Source organism: Carcharhinus amblyrhynchos, chromosome 5 (assembly GCF_965287045.1).
Source record: "Carcharhinus amblyrhynchos chromosome 5, sCarAmb.v2.hapA, whole genome shotgun sequence".
Classification (NCBI taxonomy): domain Eukaryota; kingdom Metazoa; phylum Chordata; class Chondrichthyes; order Carcharhiniformes; family Carcharhinidae; genus Carcharhinus; species Carcharhinus amblyrhynchos.
This window is the reverse complement of record NC_137328.1, coordinates 13,220,758-13,241,808: the sequence shown is the minus strand read 5'-3', so window position 1 is coordinate 13,241,808 and position 21,051 is coordinate 13,220,758. Positions and strand designations below refer to the sequence as shown.

General features: G+C 43.0%; 1 protein-coding gene across 1 annotated transcript in view; it reads right to left on the bottom strand.

The window, feature by feature from the left end:
* Nucleotides 1–411, bottom strand: part of LOC145342901 (neuronal acetylcholine receptor subunit beta-4-like) — a 46,180-nt gene extending 45,769 nt beyond the window's left edge. The window contains exon 1 of the mRNA XM_080188479.1: nucleotides 277–411. Within this exon, the coding sequence (XP_080044605.1) occupies nucleotides 277–328 (52 nt within the window). The 5' untranslated portion in view covers nucleotides 329–411. The remainder of the gene's footprint in view (nucleotides 1–276) is intronic.
* Nucleotides 412–21,051: the final 20,640 nt, after the last annotated feature.

Below are 21,051 nucleotides of genomic sequence, written 5' to 3'. Positions count from 1 at the left end.
CTCAGACATACACCCCCTCTCACACACATACACGCACACTCAGACATAGACACACACTCTTACACCCTTACGTACACACACACACATCTGTCTCGCACACCCCCTCATTCACACACTCAGTCGTACACACACACACACACACTCTCAGCCACACTCCTTCCTGAGCAATCCTGTCCTTCCAGACATCCCGCTTGTTTCCTCGCTCCAAGCTGCTGGTTAGATTCTGATACATGGTAAACGGAACAGAATGGATGGGGGGGGGTTTTTTGTACTTACTTTTGCAGATGAGAAAGAGAACGGAGACGATCAGCGCGAATGGCATCACCATCTTGATCCGACCTCCAGCCCGTACACCAGGAGCAGAGAGAGCAGGGTGCAGCCGAGAAAACAATATTAAAGCCCGGAGGGACAGTGCGCACAGCCAGGCTGAGACACAGAGCAGTGAGGATGAGGGCTCTCAGAGCACTGGAGGGGGAGGAGAGAGGAGGAGGAGGGGAGAGGGGAGGAGAAGGAAGGGGAAGGGAAAAGGGGAGGAGGGAGAAGGGAAAGAAGGGAGAGGGGAGGAAGAGGGAATGGGGCAATGGGAGGGAGGAGGGAAGAGAGATTGGGGGAGGGAAGGCTGGGGAACGGGGGGCTGGGGGAATGAGGAGGTGTTGGAGGGGGAAATGAAGAATGGAATGGATTGGGGAGGGAAAACACCACAGGGGATTTTGAGGGAAAGGGGGGCTGGAGGGGGAGGTGGAGAAGTTGGAGAGCTTTGGGGTCGGAGGGATAGGCAATTAAATTAGTAGTAAAACGTGGGACCGGTAAAAGTGGTAGAAATCCGAGCTGCAGTTCCATTTTAATGTATAGAAGACCAGTTCAGAGCATTGCCAATCATTTCCCATGTTTCACTGTTTTACTCTCCAAGTGGAGGAAGAGGAGAGATGGCAAGGATACAGTAGCCCTCCCCAGATTCACACAGACTCTCAGCCATGCTCAGAGTACACTGATGGATGGATGAGTGGCTGTACAGACACAATAGGTGGGATTCTACAGCCTCACTCATCCTAAACCGTAAAATCCTGTCCAAGGTCAATGGGCCTTCCCATTGTCCATACCTCACAAACTCCTTTTCCCGTGGAGAGCGGGGCAGTAAAGTCCTACTAATGGGTGGGATTTTATGGCCTTGTTCGTCCTGAAACTGTAAAATCCCATCTGAGGTCCATGGGCCTTCCCATTGTCTGTGCCTTGCCCACTCCCTTTGCCATGGTGGGCAGTGCAGTAAAATTCCGGCCAATGGGTAGGATGTTATGGCCTCGCCTGTCCTGAAACTGTAAAATCCCACCGGAGGTCGATGACCTTCCCATGATCTGCCTCTCCCCGCTCCGATTCCTGTGGCGGGGTGGTAAAATACTGGCCAATGTTCCCCTCTGGTGATACTAAGTAAGCCTCAGATTGCCTAATGCCACCTCTGTAACATCACCCAACTCCACCCCTAACTGCTGCTGAAATCCTCATTCATTGCTTTCTTATCTCTAGATCTGACTATGCTGATGCCCTCCTGGGCTGACCACCCTTCATTAACCTGAAATCATCAAAAGCTGGCCATCACGAGGCAGAGACTGCCACACATTGGTGAGGATGTTTGAACACTTCAAAGATACTTTGAGTGTTTCCATTGCTCATCGGGAAGCTTCCTGCCAGAATTAAGTTGTGAATAGAACAGTCGCTTTGGGAGTTTGATGTCAGGTATGTTTAAAACATATCCCACCCAGCAGAGCTGGGCTTGAGTGATTAGTGCCTCGCTGCTGGAAATATTGGCCTGGAAAGGAATACTTTTTGTGACACTGGATTTGGAAGATCCTAGAAAAGCATCACTGAAGATTCTTCTTTAGTGCTTTGAGGTGTCTGGTATAGATTGTTCAAGTCACCAAAATATATAGGATTGCGGGGATCACTGCTGCCCAGCGTTGTAATCATAGAATCCAAAATTAGATTGATTGGCCATGCTAAATTGACCCGAGTGACATGGGGATTAGCAAGGTAAATATGTGGGATTATGGGAAAAGGGCCTGGGTGGGATTGTGGTCGGAGCAGACTCTGCACTGTAGGGAATCCCTACAGTGCAGAAGGAGGCCATTCAACCCATCGAGTCAGACCCTAGTCCTCAAATGTGCTTCAGTCAACCAACTTATATAGTGCCTTGGAACCTTTTTACATGTTAAAGGTGTTAGATATAGTGCAAAATCTTGTTGTTGTTCCTGGGGCAGCCTGTATTGGAGGAAGTATAGTCAGATCTCAGTGCTGTTACAATTAGTTGCGTTGCTTTATTCGCATTATCAGGATGAAAAACTGAATGCCAAACATGGAACTTTTAACATCATCTTTCATTACATTAGTTCAGTGGACAGAAGTGAGTCCAAAGATGTGCAGGTTAGAGTGATTGGCCATGCTCAATTACCTTGTAGAGTTGGGGAATTAGCGGGGTAAATACATGGGGTTACGGGAATAGGGTGGGACTGTTGTTGAGGCAGGATTAATGGACTGATTAGCCTCTTGCTGGACTGTAGTGATTCTGTGATTCTATGAGTGAACTATTTTATATAGATAGTGGAATTGGGTTGGAATGTCTTTTAAAGTTAAACTTTATTTATTAGTCACAAGTAAGGCTTACATTAACACTGCGATGAAGTTACTGTGAAATTCCCCTTGCCACCACACTCTAGCACCTGTTTGGGTCAATGCACATAACCAGACTGTGGGAGGAAACCAGAGCACCCGGAGGAAATCCATGCAGACATGGGGAGAATGTGCAGACTCCACACAGGCAGTGACTCAAGCCGGGGATTGAACTGGGTCCCTGGCACTGTGAGGCAGCAGTGCTAACTGCTGTGCCACCGTGCCACCTCTGTGGTCACTTAGATTCACCTGCTCAGCATCTCACAGTTTACCCACCTCTTCATTCTGTTTGTTATTTACATTTGTTATTTGCTTCTTTACAATTCTCAATCTCTCACTTTCAAATTGTAAAAGCTCTCTGGAAACTCTCAGTCAAGACCAATAAGACATTAATCCCACCTGGGTAAAGCCATTTGGAAAGTAAGCGTTGAATAAGACTGGCAGCAGATGGCAGAAGCTAAGTATTAATCAACAGTCTCCCACCTTGCTATCATTCAGCACCTTCACTTCCCAGTTAGCAGATTGTATTACAGAGTGGATTTAGATGGAAACAGTTTAATCTGTGTTAACCCTGATGAATTATAAACTACACGAGCTCGCACCATGACTCATTCTCGTTGACACAATTCATTTTGCTTTACGGTGAGAGTTGCCTCCATAGGCGCAGGGGGGATGTTTTGCAGAGTGAAAATATTTTTTAAGCATCGAGATTCTGCACTTTGCCTACATTAGCTTCTTGAGAAAGAGTCTCAGGTGTGACGTGTATTTACGACGGATTTGCTGCAGTACCAGGCTCCTGGCAGGGTAGCTGTCCGTCTGCACTGTCCCTCTGTAATAGTCAGCAAATCTCAAGCAATAATGCGTTGCTGGCTGATTTAAATGAAAGTCGGCATGCCTGGAATAAAATGCATGATGTTCTAGAAGGATGAAAAACCAAGGCTATGCAGTCTGGCAGCAGCAGTACTTAAAAGGGCTGCTGAATGTGTTCCCTCCGGGTGCTCCAGTTTCCTCCCATAGTTTGAAAGACATGCTGGTTAGGTGCATTGGCCGTGCTAAATTCTCCCTCACTGTACCCGAACAGACACTGGAGTGTAATGACTAGGAGATTTTCACAGTCTCTTCATTGCAGTGCTAATGTAGGCCAACTTGTGACACTAATAAATAAACTTTAAACTGAACGTGTTGAAACTGCGCTGCTACAGTATGGGAGGAGGGCAGGGTGTGATGAGAAGTTCGTCTCTATATTAAGACTGCTTTGGAGTTTAAGCTCCAGAAGTCAAGAATGACAAGTTGCTTATCACCTACACTCCTGTGTGCAAAGAAGTGTCTACTTTGGAGTTGTTGGTCGGTCTCCATCAAAGGTCATTCAAGAGCAATGTGCTAGAAGGAATGTATGCCGGCACATCAGTGCACTGACTTAGGAGTAGGTAAGGGGAAGGTAAGTGCTGGTTTAACTAAATCAATAACAAAGTGTACCAGTGTAGATTTGATAAAAAAAAACAAGAAAATTTGGCATGTCAGCTACGACTCTCTATAGATGCACCATAAAAAGCATTCTTTCTGGTTGTATCACAGCTTGGTATGATTCCTGCTCTGCCCAAGACTGCAAGGAACTACAAAAGGTCGTGAATGTAGTCCAATCCATCACACAAACCAGCCTCCCATCCATTGACTCTATCTACACTTCCCTCTGCCTCTTAAAAGTAACCAGCATAATCAAGGACCCCACGCACCCAGAACATTCTCCCTTGCACCTTCTTTGGGAAAAAGATACAAAAGTCTGAGGTCACATACCAACCAACTCACAAAAACTTCTTCCCAGCTGCTGTCAGACTTTTGAATGGACTTCCCTTGCATTAAGCTGATCTTTCTCTACACCCTAGCTATGACTGTAACACTACATTCTGTACTCTCTTGTTTCCTTCTCCATGAACGATATGTTTTGTCTGTATAGCACACAAGAAACAATACTTTTCACTATATGTTAATACTTGTGACAATAATAAATCAAACCAAATTAAATTAAATTACTTTGTGTTCTTGAAACTTCAAACTCTTTTCCACAAATGGCCAATTAATAATTTAAATCAGAGACAGATAGATTTCTGTTAGCCAGAGGTATTACAGGATAAGGGATAAAGCTGGATGTATGGAGTTAGACTGCAGGTCAACCACCATCTCATTGAACAACGATGGAACAGTTTTGAGAAGCTAAGTGGCCTCCTCCTGTTCTTAAGTGCTCTCCAAAATGTGTTGTTCTTCAACAGATAAGAGTGAAAGAACTCGCATTCAGAGGATGTCTTTCATCGCCCAGAACAGTTAAAAAATCTATATTGTCTGAGAGCTTACTCCAGGGCCTCCCTTAATGAATAAATTCTGCACCACTGGAGCACATCTTTTCCTTTCAATGTATTTAATTCGCCATTATTCTTCAGTGTTATAGGTGGACGTGTAAGATATAATACCTGCTAATCCTGGTCCCTCTGTCATTTACCCAGATCTCGTGCATTATTGATTAAGCTGCCCATCTAAATGTTTTGCTGGCTGTACATTACATTAACCTCAGCTGAACCCACCACCTTGATGGCTAACTAAACAGCAAAGCACTCTGGAACTTCTGTTAGAACATTCCCTGCGTTATTAGATTGGGTGCAGATCGATTAAGTCCATCTATTCTTATTACCTTGAATAAAGTCAATTTCAATCTGTAATATTTGGTGTGTGCTTAGTGAAATTTCATTTCCTTCAGAAAATAGCCCCACACATTGGTCCGGAGTAAATAATTGTCACACTCAATGCTTGGCTATGAAAATAAATACTTTAGATGTTAAGTTAAATTAATTTTCATTTGGAATCATCCATGCTTTCACAATCCCTTTTTTCAGTTAATCAGTTAAAGCAGAATGCCCAATCTTTAAAAATGTATTTCTTTTGAAGTTGACAAATTATATTTTATAATTATATAGTAAACTAATTAATTGAAAAACCTTCATTTTCCTTATACACCAAAATGTTACCATCAAGCTTTGTGCAGTATCTGTTTGGGAACAATTTCTTTATACGTGACTCACATTTAAGCTCCAGATATTGCCAGGGATGGTTCAGTGACATGGCACTAATTGAAGGAGTTAACTCTATGCATCACTATTTTGACTAGCAAGATGTTTCTGCTGTGTGGAAGTATTACTAACACAGTAGAAAACCATTTACAAGCTCTTTGTACATAGAGCTGACCCTGTGGAAGCCATCCACATCAGAGCATTGCGCCAAAGGGTTTTGGGGTTTGTTTTCAGGATAATCATAAGCTTCACCCATCTGCTTTATGTTTAGCCTTGTAGAAAAATAAACCTTCCACAAATGCACGACACTTCAAATCACTCTTCAGTCAACTTACTGTTGTAATGCACGGAACCTCAATTGTCAAGCTCCCTGGAACAACAATGAATTAATGATCAGATATGGCAGCACAGTGGGTTAGCACTGCTGCCTCACAGTGCCTGGAACTCGGCTTCAATTCCGGCCTCGGGTCATTAACTGTGGCAAGTTTGCACATTCTTCCCAAGTCTGCATGGGTTTCCTTCGGGTGCTCCGGTTTCCTCCACAGTCCAAATATGTGTGGGTTAGGTTGATTGGCCATGCTAAATTGACCCAGTGTCAGGAGGATAAGCAGGGTTAATATGTGGCCTGCGTAGGATTGTGATCAATGCAGACTCAATGGGCTGAATGGCCTCCTTCTGCACATAAGGGATTTTATGTTTCTATGTTATGCTCTGTTGTTTGGTAAGATTAGCTGAGTGATAAATATTAGCCAATAGACTAAGGAGAGTTCCTCTGCTCTATATTGAAATATATTTTCTATCCATTTGAAAGAGAAGGTAAGAGCTCAATTTAAAACCTCATTTGAAAGACTGTGAGGAAAAGAGTGCTTGAAAACAAACACAGCAATAGGTGATTAATCCATGCTTGCAAATTGTACGGTGCACTGCCATCAAACTTTGTGGTCTTTTTAAATCACAGGTGCATTTTATCTTGGTGGAATTCATTGCCAAAGTGACTTGGAGTTGGAAAAGGCACGGGAATGGCACCTTGGAGTGGATTCCAAGGATTTTCAATGAAGAATTTGGAATGGCACATGGGCAAGAGGACTGAGGTCCTCTATTCTCAGTGTTGTATGAAGTTACGGGAATAGAGCCCGGGTGGGATGTGGTCAGTACAGACACGTTGGGCGAAATGGCCTCCTTCTGTACTGTAGGGATTCGATGATTCTGAATTTCATCATCATAATTTTAGGCCATTTTTAACGCATGTCACCTTGGACAAGAAACATGTATCCTTCAATTGATCCCACAAAATCACTGTGTATTTTCTGCCAGCATTGCTTTGGCCAATTCCATGGGTGAAGTGATTGTGGAAATGGAGTATTTTTTGTTCTAGCACAGGACTGGAACTGCCTCACTTTTTCTTTTATTTAATGTAGCCATCCTGTGATTCAGTTTTATTCTCAATTGGCACTCTCACTAAGGCATCAAAGCTGGCATATTGTTCTGACCTCCTATACCTGATATAATTATGCGCTGACGGCATTAAAGACCATCTATATAGACCACTCGCAGCTAATGATGGAATTCCCTTGCGTGGGCCAAAAACTGTTGTCTGTAGTTGGTCAACAAAGTGAAATATCTCCCATACAGGTAGAACATAGAACCCTACAGTGCAGAAACAGGCCCTTCGGCTCATCAAGTCTGCACTAACCACAAACCCACCCAGGCCCCATCTCAACACCCCTACACATTTACCCACTAATCCCTCTAACCTACACATCCCAGGACACTAATGGGCAATTTTAGCATGGCCAATCAACCTAACCTGCACATCTTTGGACTGTGGGAGGAAACCAGAGCACCTGAAGGAAACCCACACAGACACAAGGAGAACGTGCAAACTCCACACAGACAGTGACCCAAGCCAGGAATTGAACCCAGGTCCCTGGAGCTGTGAAGCAGCAGTGCTCACCACTGTGCTACCATGCCGCCCAGGTACTGGTGAAATTGTTTGATTCCAGATTATGTTCAGGGCCTCTTTCTCAAGTTGGGCATAATTCTGTTCAGCACTTGATAAAGTTTGAGATGTGAATGCTATTGGTTGTTCTTCCCCTGTTGGCATGATATGTAAAACAGCTGCACTCATCCCATAGGGCGATGTGTCACATGCTGGTTGAATTTTCAACTTTGAGTTAAAATGGACCAATATTTCAGATTTCTGTAGGACGTCTTTAACTCCTTTGCCTGCACTTTCACACTCTTTCATCCAATTCCATTATTGGTCAGCGCACGTATAAAGTGTGAAGTGACTTCAGTAGTGTTGCAAGATTTGGGATGAATTTTCCATAATAATTTAGTAGTCGTAAAAATGATTTGATTTGGTTTGATTTATTATTGTCACATGTATTAACATATTGTGAAAAGTATTGTTTCTTGCGCGTTATACAGACAAAGCATACTGTTCATAGTGAAGGAAATGAGACAGAGCAGAATGTCACGTTACAGTATTAGAGAAAGATCAACTTAATGCGAGATAAGTCCATTCAAAAGTCTGACAGCAGCAGGGAAGAAGCTGGTCTTGAGGCAGTTGGTACGTGACCTCGGGCTTTTATACCTTTTTCCCGACAGAAGGAGGTGGAAGAGAGAATGTCCGGGATATTTGCGTTCTTGATAATGCCGGCTGCTTTGCCGTAGCAGGGGGAAGTGTAGACAGAGTCGATGGAATAAACACAACTGTGATACGTTCTGTGGTCTTGGCATCTTTCGGATCACTGTCATTTTTCTTGGCTTTTTATGGAGCCCCTCTTTCTCTATCACGTAACCAACCACACCCTACCATCAGAAACAACCTCTTTGAAGAAGAGTGCAGAATTCGCCTGCTATCCTGCACAATATTTATCCCTCAACCAATACCAGTAAAAACAAATGATCTAGTCATTATCACATCCCTGTTTGTAAGAGCTTTGTATGTACAAATTGACTTGCACTCCTGACATTATGACAGTGACTACATTTTAAAAGTGCTTCAATGGCTGTCATTGCATTTAAATGTGCAGAAATCATGAAAGGTGCTACATAAATGCTGAACTTTAGTATTACAGGACGTGTAAAGCTGTGTTTTGGATTATTTGATATAGGTATTTAAGCAACGGAGGATCTTTATTATTTAATGTGACTGTAAAATACTGAGGATGCTGGAATCTGAAACAAAAACAGAAAATGTTGGAAAAACTCAGCAGGTCCAACAGTATCAGTAGAGAGAGAACGGAGCCATTGTTTCAAATCAGAAGGATCATCCTGACTCGAAACATCAGCTCTATTCTCTCTCCACAGGCTCTATAAGAAGCCTCACAACACCAGGTTAAAGTTCAATGGGTTTATTTGGAGTCACGAGCTTCCGGAGTGCTGCTCCTTCATCAGGTGAGTGGATCACTCCACGTCATGGCTTCCACGGACACTGTCAGACCTGTTGATTTTCTCTGGCATTTTCAAAGTTATAGTTAAAGTTTATTCATTAGTCACAAGTAAGGCTTACATTAACCCTGCAATAAAGCTTCTGTGAAATTCCTCTTGTCGCTGCAGTCCAGCACCTGTTTGGGTCAATACACCTCTTTCAGAATGTGGGAGGAAACCAGAGCACCCAAAGGAAACTCACGCAAACACAGGGAGAATGTGTAAACTCCACAAAGACAGTGACCCAAGTCAGGAATCAAACTCAAGTCCCTGACGCTATGAAGCAGCAATGCTAACCACTGTGTTACTATGTCATCTTTTATTATATGTGGAACAAAGGATTTTACTCTTAGTTTTAATCTATCTGATCTCTTTTAAAATATTAGTTGACCATTTTTGACTTGCCAACATTTTTGCTCTGCGTAAAACCTCAACATTTGGTGCTTTTTTTAATATCTTGCCAGTTGGTAATTTGAGTCACATATCTACCCTATTGAGGCAGTATGTAACAACCCATTTATTTTGTTCCTGTTAGTGATAATTCCACACTGGGGATCAAGGCAATTATCTGCTGGAAGTCAAAAGGCTGAATTAAGGTTAATTAAGAGATAGCTAGGCAGGAAATTGTAGATTGTGGGAAGATATCAACAGGCAAGTCAGGTGTACAGGAAAGTGGAAAATTGAATTCAATAAATGTAAGATGGTGAAGCTCAGTTTGTCTTTGTCCTGTGCCTTTGATTGAAATACAGTTCAATAAATTACTGAGCTTTCCTCAAATATCGGGTTGCGAATGTCAAAATCCTCAACATCTTTTAAATGACGTCGCACTGACAGAGATAAAAGTCTGTACGTGATCCAAGGCACGACATTTTGAACTGTACTGATGAGTATAAAATGATCGGTCTTCTAATCTAGAGGGAAATTTGCATTTTCAATTTTTTGTTGATGAGCTTAAGGCTGAATTAAGGGTAATTAAGAGCTAGTGAGGGAGGACATTGTAGACTGTGGGAAGATATCAACAGGCAGGTCAGGCGGACAAAAAAGTGACAAATTCAAAAAATGTAAGATGGTGAAACTCAGTTTGATTTTGCTTTGTGCCTTTGATTGATATACAGAAATGCTATCTTGTGAAATTCAGTTTGACTGCAGTAGAGTTGAAGGCAAGCTGATGGCATTTATAAAACAGTGAAGAAGTTGGGGAAGTTCAATTAATCTAGTCTACTTGACATAACTCAAGTGATTTAGCCCTCCATCGACCGGCCCTTTCCTCGTAATTCTGCTCATTTACCATGGCTAATCCACCTAACCTACACATCTTTGGATACAATGGGGCAATTTAACATGGCAATTCACCTAACATGCACATCTTTGAATGGATTTGATTTTAATTTGATTTGATTTGATTTATTATTGTCACATGTATTAGTATACAGTGAAAAATATTGTTTTTTGCATGCTATACAGACAAAGCGTATGGTACATAGAAAAGGAAAAGAGAGGGTGCAGAATGTTAGCTAAAGTGTAGAGAAAGATCAGCTTATTATAAAGGACCATCAAATCTGTAAGAAATTGAATTAAAACATTGCTAGAGAGTTTAAAAGAGTTAGAGCACAGTTTTAAAAGCATCCAAACGAGAATAAAAGATTAAACTAGAGGGAGCAGCTCACAAGAATTCTGATGCCATCTTGATTTGATTTATCATTGTCACATGTATTGGGATAGAGGAAAAAGTATTGTTTCTTGTGATATACAGACAAAATATACCATTCATAAAGTACATAGGGGAGAAGGAAAGGAGAGGCTGCAGAATGTGGTGTTACAATCATAGCTAGGCTGTAGAGAAAAATTTACCTTAATAGACGATAGGTCCATTTAAATATCTGATGGCAGTGGGGAAGAAGCTGTTCTTGAGCCAGTTGGTACCTGACCTCAGACTTCTGCATTTTTTTCCCAATGGAAGAAAGTTTGTCCAGGATGTGTGGGAGGAAACCATAGCACCCAGAGAAAACCCACGTAGACATGTGGAGAATGTGCAAACTCCACATAGACAGTCATCCAAGGCTGGATACAAATCAGAGTCCCTGGTGCTGTGAGGCAGCAGTGCTAACCACTGTGTCACTGTGCCACAGTAGTTAAATGGTCTCACGGTTAACAAGTGGTTGATGTAATATCCTGAACTGGTGATGACATCCAACTGGAATTTTGTAGAGAATATTTTTTCCTGCTGATTAGCCTGATCTTTGTTATCTCTTTCCATGGTTGCAGGGGTGAGGGAAGGGAGTTGGGATGAATGAGAAGCAAGAATCTATTCTTGATGCACCAGCCAGCATGTGGGGGCCAGCTTGGTGAACCAACTAGTTTTTTTCGTGCCCGCTATTTTCATACTTGCATGGTGCCATAGATTCCTTTTCTTTTTCAGTTTTTCCATCAGGAGAGAAGGTGATTCCCTTGAGATAATGACAGCGCTTGCAGTAGGACAGAAGGTTAAAAATGTATCAGTTGCTGAAGAAAGGAAAGTTACAACAGCATTAAGAATTCAATGGCTTTATATAGACACATTAAAACACATATGAGGCAACATAGCCTCTGGTTTGGAAGCATTTTATAATCTAGGCACAATTTGTGCTAAAGATGTACCTTTGACAAAAATACCATCCTGTTGTGTTGAAAGATACTCATTCAGGTTTAAGCCAACATCATAGAAAATCGATGCACAAACCTCATTGTTGCAAATAAAACCTATCTCATTCACTTGACTCTAAAATGTATGTTACACATTTAAAAACGTTCAGACGTAGCAAGTAAGTTCCTATATTCTGTAAAGCACAGTACAAACGATGAATCTGGAAGCTTGCTGCTCTCAATCAGTAGATGTGGACATTGCAGGCAAGGTCACCATTTATTGACCAACCCTAACTACCTTGAGAATGTGGTGGTGAGCTGCCTTCTTGAATCGGGTACATCCATAGTGCTGTTTGGAAGGGTTTTGACTCAGTGACAGTGAAGAAATGGTGATATAGTTCCAAGTCAGGATGGTGTGTGACTTGGAGAGAAATTTCAATTAAGTGGTTCTCCCATGCATCTTCTTGGTGGTAATTCACAAGTTTGAAAGGTGCTATTGAAGGAACCTTGGTAAGTAGCTACAGCGCACCTTGTAGATGGTACACACTGCTGCCACAATGTGTCAGTGCTGGAGGAAGTGGGTGATGTAAGTAGTGGATAGGATGACAATCAAGCAGGCTATTTTGTCCTGGATGGTGTCAAAACTTTTAAGTGAGTTTTTCAGCCGTACTTGCCCCAAGACCGGAAAATCTCACCCAAGGTCAACAGATATTTGCATGGTCCGTGTCCCACCTGATACAATTCCTGTGGTGGGTGGGATGGGAAACTTTTGCTTCTTGAGTGTTGTTGGAGTAACACTCATCCAGGCAAATTCAGAGTATTCAATCACACTCCTGACTTATGGCTGATAGGTAGTGGACAAGCTTTGGGGGGGTCAAGAGTGGAGTGACTTGCCATAAACTTGCCAGTCTTTGACCTGGTCTTTCAGCCACAGTATTTGTATTGCTAGTCCAGTTCAGGATCAATGGTGATGTTCCCTCCCCGCTCCCAGCATATTGACAGTGTGATATAATGAACACGGTGAGATGATCTTATCTGCACAACCGTCTGAGAAAATGGAGAATATAAATCACATTAATGTGTAACCATATGTGCTTTCCTTGGGGGCAGAGGGATTTTAATTTAGTGGACCCAAGCTGTTTTCAATGCTTTTATGAGTGGGAAGTCCACTCAATTGATAAGGCTTGGGTCATTCTGGAAGGAACTGCTAATGCAGAAAATGCTTCTGCAGAAAATGCAGATGTATGGGATTGGTGGTAATTTAGGTACTTGGATCAGGAATTGGTTAGCAGATAGGAGACAGAGGGTGGTGGTTGATGGTAATTATTCATCATGGAGTTCGGTTACGAGTGGTGTGCCTCAGGGATCTGTTTTGGGGCCACTGCTGTTTGTAATCTGTATTAATGATCTGGATGAGGGTATAGTTGGGTGGATTAGTAAGTTTGCTGATGACACCAAAGTCGGAGGTGTGGTAGATTGTGAGGAAGGGTGTCGAAGTTTGCAGGGTGACTTGGACAGGTTGCAGAGCTGGGCCGCGAGGTGGCGGATGGAGTTTAATGCGGAGAAGTGTGAGGTAATCCATTTTGGTAGGAATAACAGATGTGTTGAGTATAGGGCTAACGGGAGGACTTTGAATAGAGTGGAGGAGCAGAGGGATCTAGGTGTATGTGTACATAGATCCCTGAAAGTTGGGAATCAAGTAGATAAGGTTGTTAAGAAGGCGTATGGTGTCTTGGCGTTTATTGGTAGGGGGATTGAATTTAGGAGTCGCAGCGTCATGTTGCAACTGTACACAACTCTGGTGCGGCCGCACTTGGAGTACTGTGTGCAGTTCTGGTCCCCACATTACAGGAAGGATGTGGAGGCTTTGGAGAGGGTGCAGAGGAGGTTTACCAGGTTGTTGCCTGGTATGCAGGGGAGGTCCTATGAGGAGAGACTGAGGGATTTGGGGTTGTTTTCACTGGAAAGAAGGCGGCTAAGAGGGGATCTTATAGAAACATATAAGATGATTAGAGGTTTAGATAGGGTGGATGGTGATAGCCTGTTTCCTCGGATGGAGAAAGCTAACACGAGGGGGCATGGCTTTAAATTAAGGGGGGGTAGTTATAGGACGGATGTCAGGGGCAGGTTCTTTACCCAGAGGGTGGTGAGGGACTGGAATGCCCTGCCTGCTGCAGTTGTAAATGCGCCTAGTTTGGGGGCGTTTAAGAGATTGGTGGATAGGTTTATGGACGACAAGGGATTGGTTTAGATTAGTGGGTCAATGTTTTTTTTTAAAAATAAGACTGGTCGGCGCAACATTGTGGGCCGAAGGGCCTGTTCCGCGCTGTAATGTTCTATGTTCTATGTTCTAATGTAGAGTGGGCTATGAAGCCTGACTGATTGAACAGTGGCATCAGATAAAACCACATTTACCTTGACAGTTGCACACGTTTGGAACCTGTGTGACCTTTATTGTCGACAGAGTTACAATAAGCAGATTCCTCACATTTAAGGCAGCAAAACACACTGCACTTGCTGCAAGGCATGGAGTGTGTCTGGGCCGCACCATTTTATAATGCAAACACATTTAATCTCAACATGTTAGTCATTCAGTCCACTCCATTTGCCATAGTGCATTTATTTTTCATTACACTGACTCTGGTTAATGTCTCAATTTTTACATTTTCCTTCTTGCGTTCAAATCCCTCCTTCCCTATCTCCTTCAGCCCTACAGTCTTCCAAGATCTCAGCACTCCTCCACTTCTGGAATCTCAGGCACCCTATTTTTAATCTCTCCACATTAGTTGTCACACTTTTGGCTTCCTTGGCACCGAGCTGTGGAATTACTTCCCTTTGCTCTGTATATCACAGCTTGGTATGGCTCCTGCTCTGCCCAAGATTGCAACAAACTACAAAATGTCATGAACGAAGCCCAGTCCATCATGCATCGCATCCATTAACTCTGACTGCACTTCCCACTGCCTTGGAAAAGCAGCCAGCATAATTGAGGACACTATGCAACTCAGACATTCTGTCTTCCACCTTCTTCCGTCAGAAAAAAGATACATAAGAACATAAGAACATAAGAAATAGGAGCAGGAGTAGGCCATTCAGCCCTTCGAGCCTGCCCCGCCATTCAATAAGATCATGGCTGATCTGTCGTGGCTCAGTTCCACATTCCCGCCCTCTCCCCATAACCCTTAATCCCCTCTCTCATCAAAAACCCATCAACCCGCGTCTTAAAAATATTTAGCGAGGTAGCCTCCACCACTTCAACAGGCAGAGAATTCCAGAGATTCACCACCCTTTGAGTGAAGAAGTTCCTCCTCAACTCCGTTCTAAACCGCCCCCCTTTTATCTTGAGGCTGTGCCCCCTAGTCCTACTGTCTTTTTTGAGCGGGAAGAGTCTCTCCACCTCTATCCTATCCATCCCATTCATCATCTTATACGTCTCAATGAGATCTCCCCTCATTCTTCTAAACTCTAACGAGTACAAGCCTAGTTTATTGAGCCTGTCCTCATAGCTCAACCCCCTCAACTCCGGTATCAGCCTAGTAAACCTCCTCTGCACTCCCTCCAAGGCCAAAATATCTTTGCGCAGGTACGGCGCCCAAAACTGCACACAGTACTCCAGCTGCGGCCTCACCAATGCCCTATACAGCTGCAGCAAGACCTCCCTACTTTTATATTCAATCCCCCTTGCTATAAAGTCTGAGGTCGCGTACCAACCGATTCAAGTGACACTCATTAAGGTTTTATTTTCAGATGATAGTTGACATCAACGTTGATTTACCATTGTCAAAACACAAAACTAGAAGGAAACCAGGCCTATGATTATGTTGCACTTATGCTGTTGCTCACACATCATGGGTATGGGCATAGAGCAAAGCAATAGGTGACGAATAGATACAGGGAAGAAGTACAGATGAGGGGAAAATGTACAATAGACAGCATGGTGGCACAATGGTTAGCACAGCTGCCTCACAGCAACACGGGCCTGGGTTCGATTCCTGGCTTGGGTCACCGTCTGTGCGGAATCTGCACGTTCTCCCTGTGTTTGCGTGGGTTTTCTCCGGGTGCTCCGGTTTCCCCTTGCAGTCTGAAAGACATACCAGTTAGGTACATTGGCCATGCTAAATTCTCCCTCAGTGTACAGTGTGGTGACTCAGGGATTTTCACAGCGTTTGCAGAGTTGATGGAAGCCTACTTGTGACGATAATAAACTTTTAGCTTTAAACTTTAACTCAGGATAAAATAATCTGGCAAAATGGGAGCTGCAACGTGATTGGATGCTGGGTCCAAATTTAACCAGGCCCGGCCTGGTTATCTGACAAATGTAAAGTTTGAGAGCCTGAGGCATGTGAATGTGTTGATGGTGTTCCACCTTACAAGACAAAGCACATTGAACATTTTTATTTATTCTCTTACAGGATTTGGGCATCGCTGGCTAAGCCAACATTTATTGCCCATTCCAAATCGCCCTTGAGAAGGTGGTGGTGAGCCGCCTTCTTGAACTGCTGCAGTTAATGTGGTGCAGGTGCACTCATTGTTCCAGAACTTTGACCCAGTGACAGTGAAGACCGGAGACCGGTGATATATTTCCAAGTCGGGTGAGTGAGTGGTTTTGAGGGGAACTTCTGTTCATGGTGTTCCTATGTGCCTGCTGTCCTTTTCCCCCGGTCACGAATTTGGAAGGTGCTGTCTAAGGACCCTAGTTGAGTTCCTGTAGTGTATCTTGTGGCTGTTGCACACTGCTGCCAATATGCATTGATAGGGGACAAAGCGAATGTTCATGGAAGAGATCTCGATCAAGCAGCCTGCTTTGTTGTGGATGGTATCAAGCTCCTTGAGTGTTGTTGGAGCTGCATTCATCCAGACAAGTGGAGAGTATTCCATTACACTCCTGACTTGTGCCTTAAAGATGGTGGACAAGCTTTGGGGAGTCAGGACGTTCTGCAGGATTCCTAACCTCTTGACCTGCTCTTATACCCACAGTATACGGTTAGTCCAGTCGCGTTTTTGATCACTGGTAACCCCTCAAATAGTGATAGTGGGAGTTTCAATGATTATAGTGTCATTTAATGTAAAGGGGCGATGGTATTGATATAATATATTGATATTTCATCTATTTCGGTGATGGAAATGGCGTTAAATGTCAACGGGCGATTGTTAGAATCTCTCTTGTTGGAAATGGTCATTGCCTCGCATCTGTTTGGTGGAAATGTTACTAACTGCTTCTCAGCCCAAGCCTGGATATTTTCATTTCACCATGTCTTCTGATATTTATAAACAATAAATAGCCATGGAATAATTTGAAGGAAGCAATCGATTGAAAACACAAATGATGGATATACCCTGGATAACCTTCACTGTTGTGACTTCTGAAGCATTTAATTAGATTCCAACCTAGTACGCCCTCTGGCATCCCTATTATTCTCCACCTGATAATTTACATTAACTGTAAAATCATTTAAAAGAAGAGGACTGCACTATACAGTTAATTAGTTCTACCTTATAATCAATAGTGTTGATTTGAATTCAGATATATTTGTGCAACTGTTGAGAGCTTGATGAATAAAAAGGTGGAAATACGATTTACTTGACACCTTTGAAACAACTTAAAATACACAAAGGTTCCTCTGTCGGCTGCAATGGGTTCAGCAACTAAAGCACTCCTAACCTTCATGTCCAATGTCCATTTCCTGATTACTGTGAAGACTATCATTTGCTGTTTGGAAATTTGCTTGCATGGAGGCCAAGAATAAATGGTGCAACCCTTCACACTCAGTATGCAGAGGCAGAGATTGATACTTTTGAGGGCCGTAGAGGTTGGGTCATTAAGTATGTTCAAAGCTGAGATAGACGGATTCTTAATCAGTAAGGGAATCAAGGGATTTGGGGATAAGGCAGAAAATGGAGTTCATAGAATCTCTACAGTGCAGAGGGAGGCCATTCGGCCAACATGTCTGCACCAACAACAATCCCACTTTGGCCCGATCCCTATAACCTTACATATTTACCCCACTAATCCCTCTCGCCGACATATCCCAGCACACGAAGGGACAAATTTGCATAGCGAATGCACCTAACCTGCACATTTTGGACTGTGTGTGTGTGGGGGGGGGGGTGGGGTGGGGTTGTGGGTAGGAACTGGAGCACCCAGAGGAAACCCACGCAGACATGGGGAGAACATGCAAACTGCATACGGACAGTGACCAAGCCGGGAATTGAAGCCAGGTCCCTGGAGCTGAGAGGCAGCAGTGCTAAGCACTGTACCACCGTGCCACCCAGTTGAGGACTATTATATCAGATTAGCCATAATCTCTCTGAATGGTAGATCAGACTTGATGGGCTGAATGGGCTACATCTTATGGTTTTATGATGTGCTGAGTTCATGAGCATTTTTTTGAGATTTGGGGCATTTACACCAAGCAATATATATTGACTGCTACCTTTATCTGTGGTTTTGAAAAGACAAATGTTTGCAGTAAACCAGACAACTCTTTTAAAAGCTGTAACTCTGACACTTTATGCTGAAAGGATCATTCAAGTTCCTTCCAGCCCCTAAATTTTTACACCATGTGACCTGGAGTAAGAATACCTTATAATGTGGTTTCCACTTTTATCATAATTGACTTAAATCCAATTTCAATATTACATCTGAATGATTTATTTTGTAATCCTGTTTTGCAGTCCGGGGGCAACTCTCAAGCTGATTTCCCCAATGCACTGTCAGGCTGTTGGGAAGTACCAGCAATGTTCCAGAAGTTAATGGCCCACATTTTCAGATCTCTGGATAGTCAAGGACCGGACATGCCCTGGAATATAGAATTATAGAAACCCTACAGTCAGAAAGAGGCCATTTGGCCCATCGAGTCTGCACCGGCCACAATCCCACCCAGCCCCTACCCCCATATATTTACGCGCTAATCCCTCTAACCGACGCATCTCAGGGCACTAAGGGGCAATTTTAGCGTGGCCAATCAACCTAACCTGATCTTTCCTCGAAACTAAAATAAATAACTGACTTGTTCATATTTCCATTCAATAAATGAAAGGAATAAGAGTGCACTGTAATCTAAATACGGCAGACCCAATAATCATGTCAGAGAATTTAAATCCAAACATTACATTATTCTAAATTGTGACTCTTTCCTTTTCTGAATATCACCAGTTGAACCAATCTGATCTTTGGTAAATGTTGATTTCTTCAATTTGGCCTTCTCTCCCAGTATCATGTGTGCAAACTTAAATCTGTGGTGGGCAACCTGTGGCCAGCGTGTGGACCATTTGGGTTGATAGTGCGGCCCACGAGACATTTTTTTGACTATTGTCCACATGCAGGGTTGCCACATTTCACTGATTTCTGTCTGCATAGCTTTTCCCTGCCTGTATGACTGGACAGATACACACGGAAAGCAAGGGCAAGGATAGTGAATTGCATACTGATTGTGCACAACATTGACCAGGAGAGCCGTGCACTCCCTCTGTGTCTAAAGTGTCAAAATTAATTTTGTTTTTACCATTTGATGTTGATGGTAGTTCTATGAATATAGAAATGATTAAATATTTTCTGTAAATCATCATAAAACATTTGGTGTGTATTAAATATATTTATTATTTATGGGGTCAGAAAATTCCTCCAGTGCAGAAGAGGCCATTTCATCCTTCGAGTCTGCACCAACCACAGTCTCACCCAGGTCCTATCCCTGTAACCCCACGTATTTACCCTGCTAATATCTCTGACACTAAGGGGCAATCATCCTATCTTTGGAGTGTGGGATGAAACCAAAGCATCTGAAGGTGTGATTTTTTTTAAACTGCATTAAAAATGGATAGAGCAGGTGTAACTCCTTTATCATTCAAAAACAATGTGACAATGAGAATTAATACAACAGGGGGAAATTCTGGAAGGAAGATAAACTTATTTAACTTTTGAGGTAGGTTTTTTTTAAAAAACGCTGAACTTTGGATAAGTAAAGTTAAACAGATTTCTTTTGTTACAAGTAAGCACTTCTGTTAAAATGTTCAAAAAAGAATGAGGAAATACTTTAGAACAAGGCATCTGTTCACCTTGTATTGAGCAGTTTTACTTCAGCTTTAATTAAACCAGGGATGGAAGTTTCCTAACCCTTTGGAGGTGGGTTTCCATGCTTCTCAGGGTAGGGTTGGATCCAATGTTGGCAACCAATGGCTTTTAACTGTGCACGTACAAGAAAATAGCAAGGCCCCTGACAGAAGGTTGCCATTGGCACTAGGATCTTCTGGAGACTAATGTCTCCTACAGTGTTTGGGCTGATGCGATGTCAGCCATTATCCTGATAATGATGATGCCCTCCTTCCCCCGCAATCCCATTGTGTTCCTGCCACCCAGACTGCTTGACTCCCAGTACCACTTCCGCTGCTGAGGGGATAACCATAGAACCATAGAAACCTGCAGTGCAGAAAGAGGCCTTTCAGCCCATCAAGTCTGCATCGAACACAATCCCACCCAGACCCTACCCCCATATCCCTACACATTATACCCACTAATCCCTCTAACCTGGACACTAAGGGGCAATTTCTTAGCATAGCCAATAAACCTAACCTGCACATCTTTGGACTGTGGGAGGAAACCCACACAGACACGAGGAGAATGTGCAAACTCCACATAGTCAGTGACCCGAGCCGGGAATCGAACCCAGGACCCTGGGGCTGTGAAGCAGCCGTGCTAACCACTGTGCTACCGTGCCAGATAAAGGCTTCAGGCACCCTAACAATGGGTCGCAATGCGTCAACTTCCCACCAAAAGTGATCAATTAATTCAGTGCCTAGAGTCCACTTAAGTTCACAAATTCATTCATGGACCTGACATCGAGATCAAAACCAGCAACCATACTGCAACTACAGTTCATCCTGGAGTTCATTCTGGTGCAATATTGGAGCTTAAGAAAGATCTCTTCCATCTTATTCTGTCAGAAAAATATACAAATTCTGACGTCACGTATTAACCGACTGAAGAATAGTTTCTTCCCTGCTACTATCAGACTTCGGAATGGACTTAACATATATTCAGCTGATCTTTCTTTACGCCATAGCTTTGACTGTAACACAACATTCTGCACCCTCATCTTTCCTTTTCCTCTATGTACTCTATGAACGGTATGCTTTGTCTGTATAACGCGGGAGAAACAATACTTTTCACTGTACACCAAAAGATGTTAAGATTGTTTTCACTTCTAGGTCAGGATTGTTTCCACTGGAGTTCAGATGAATGAGGGGGGAATGTCATAGAGACTTATAAAATTCTAAC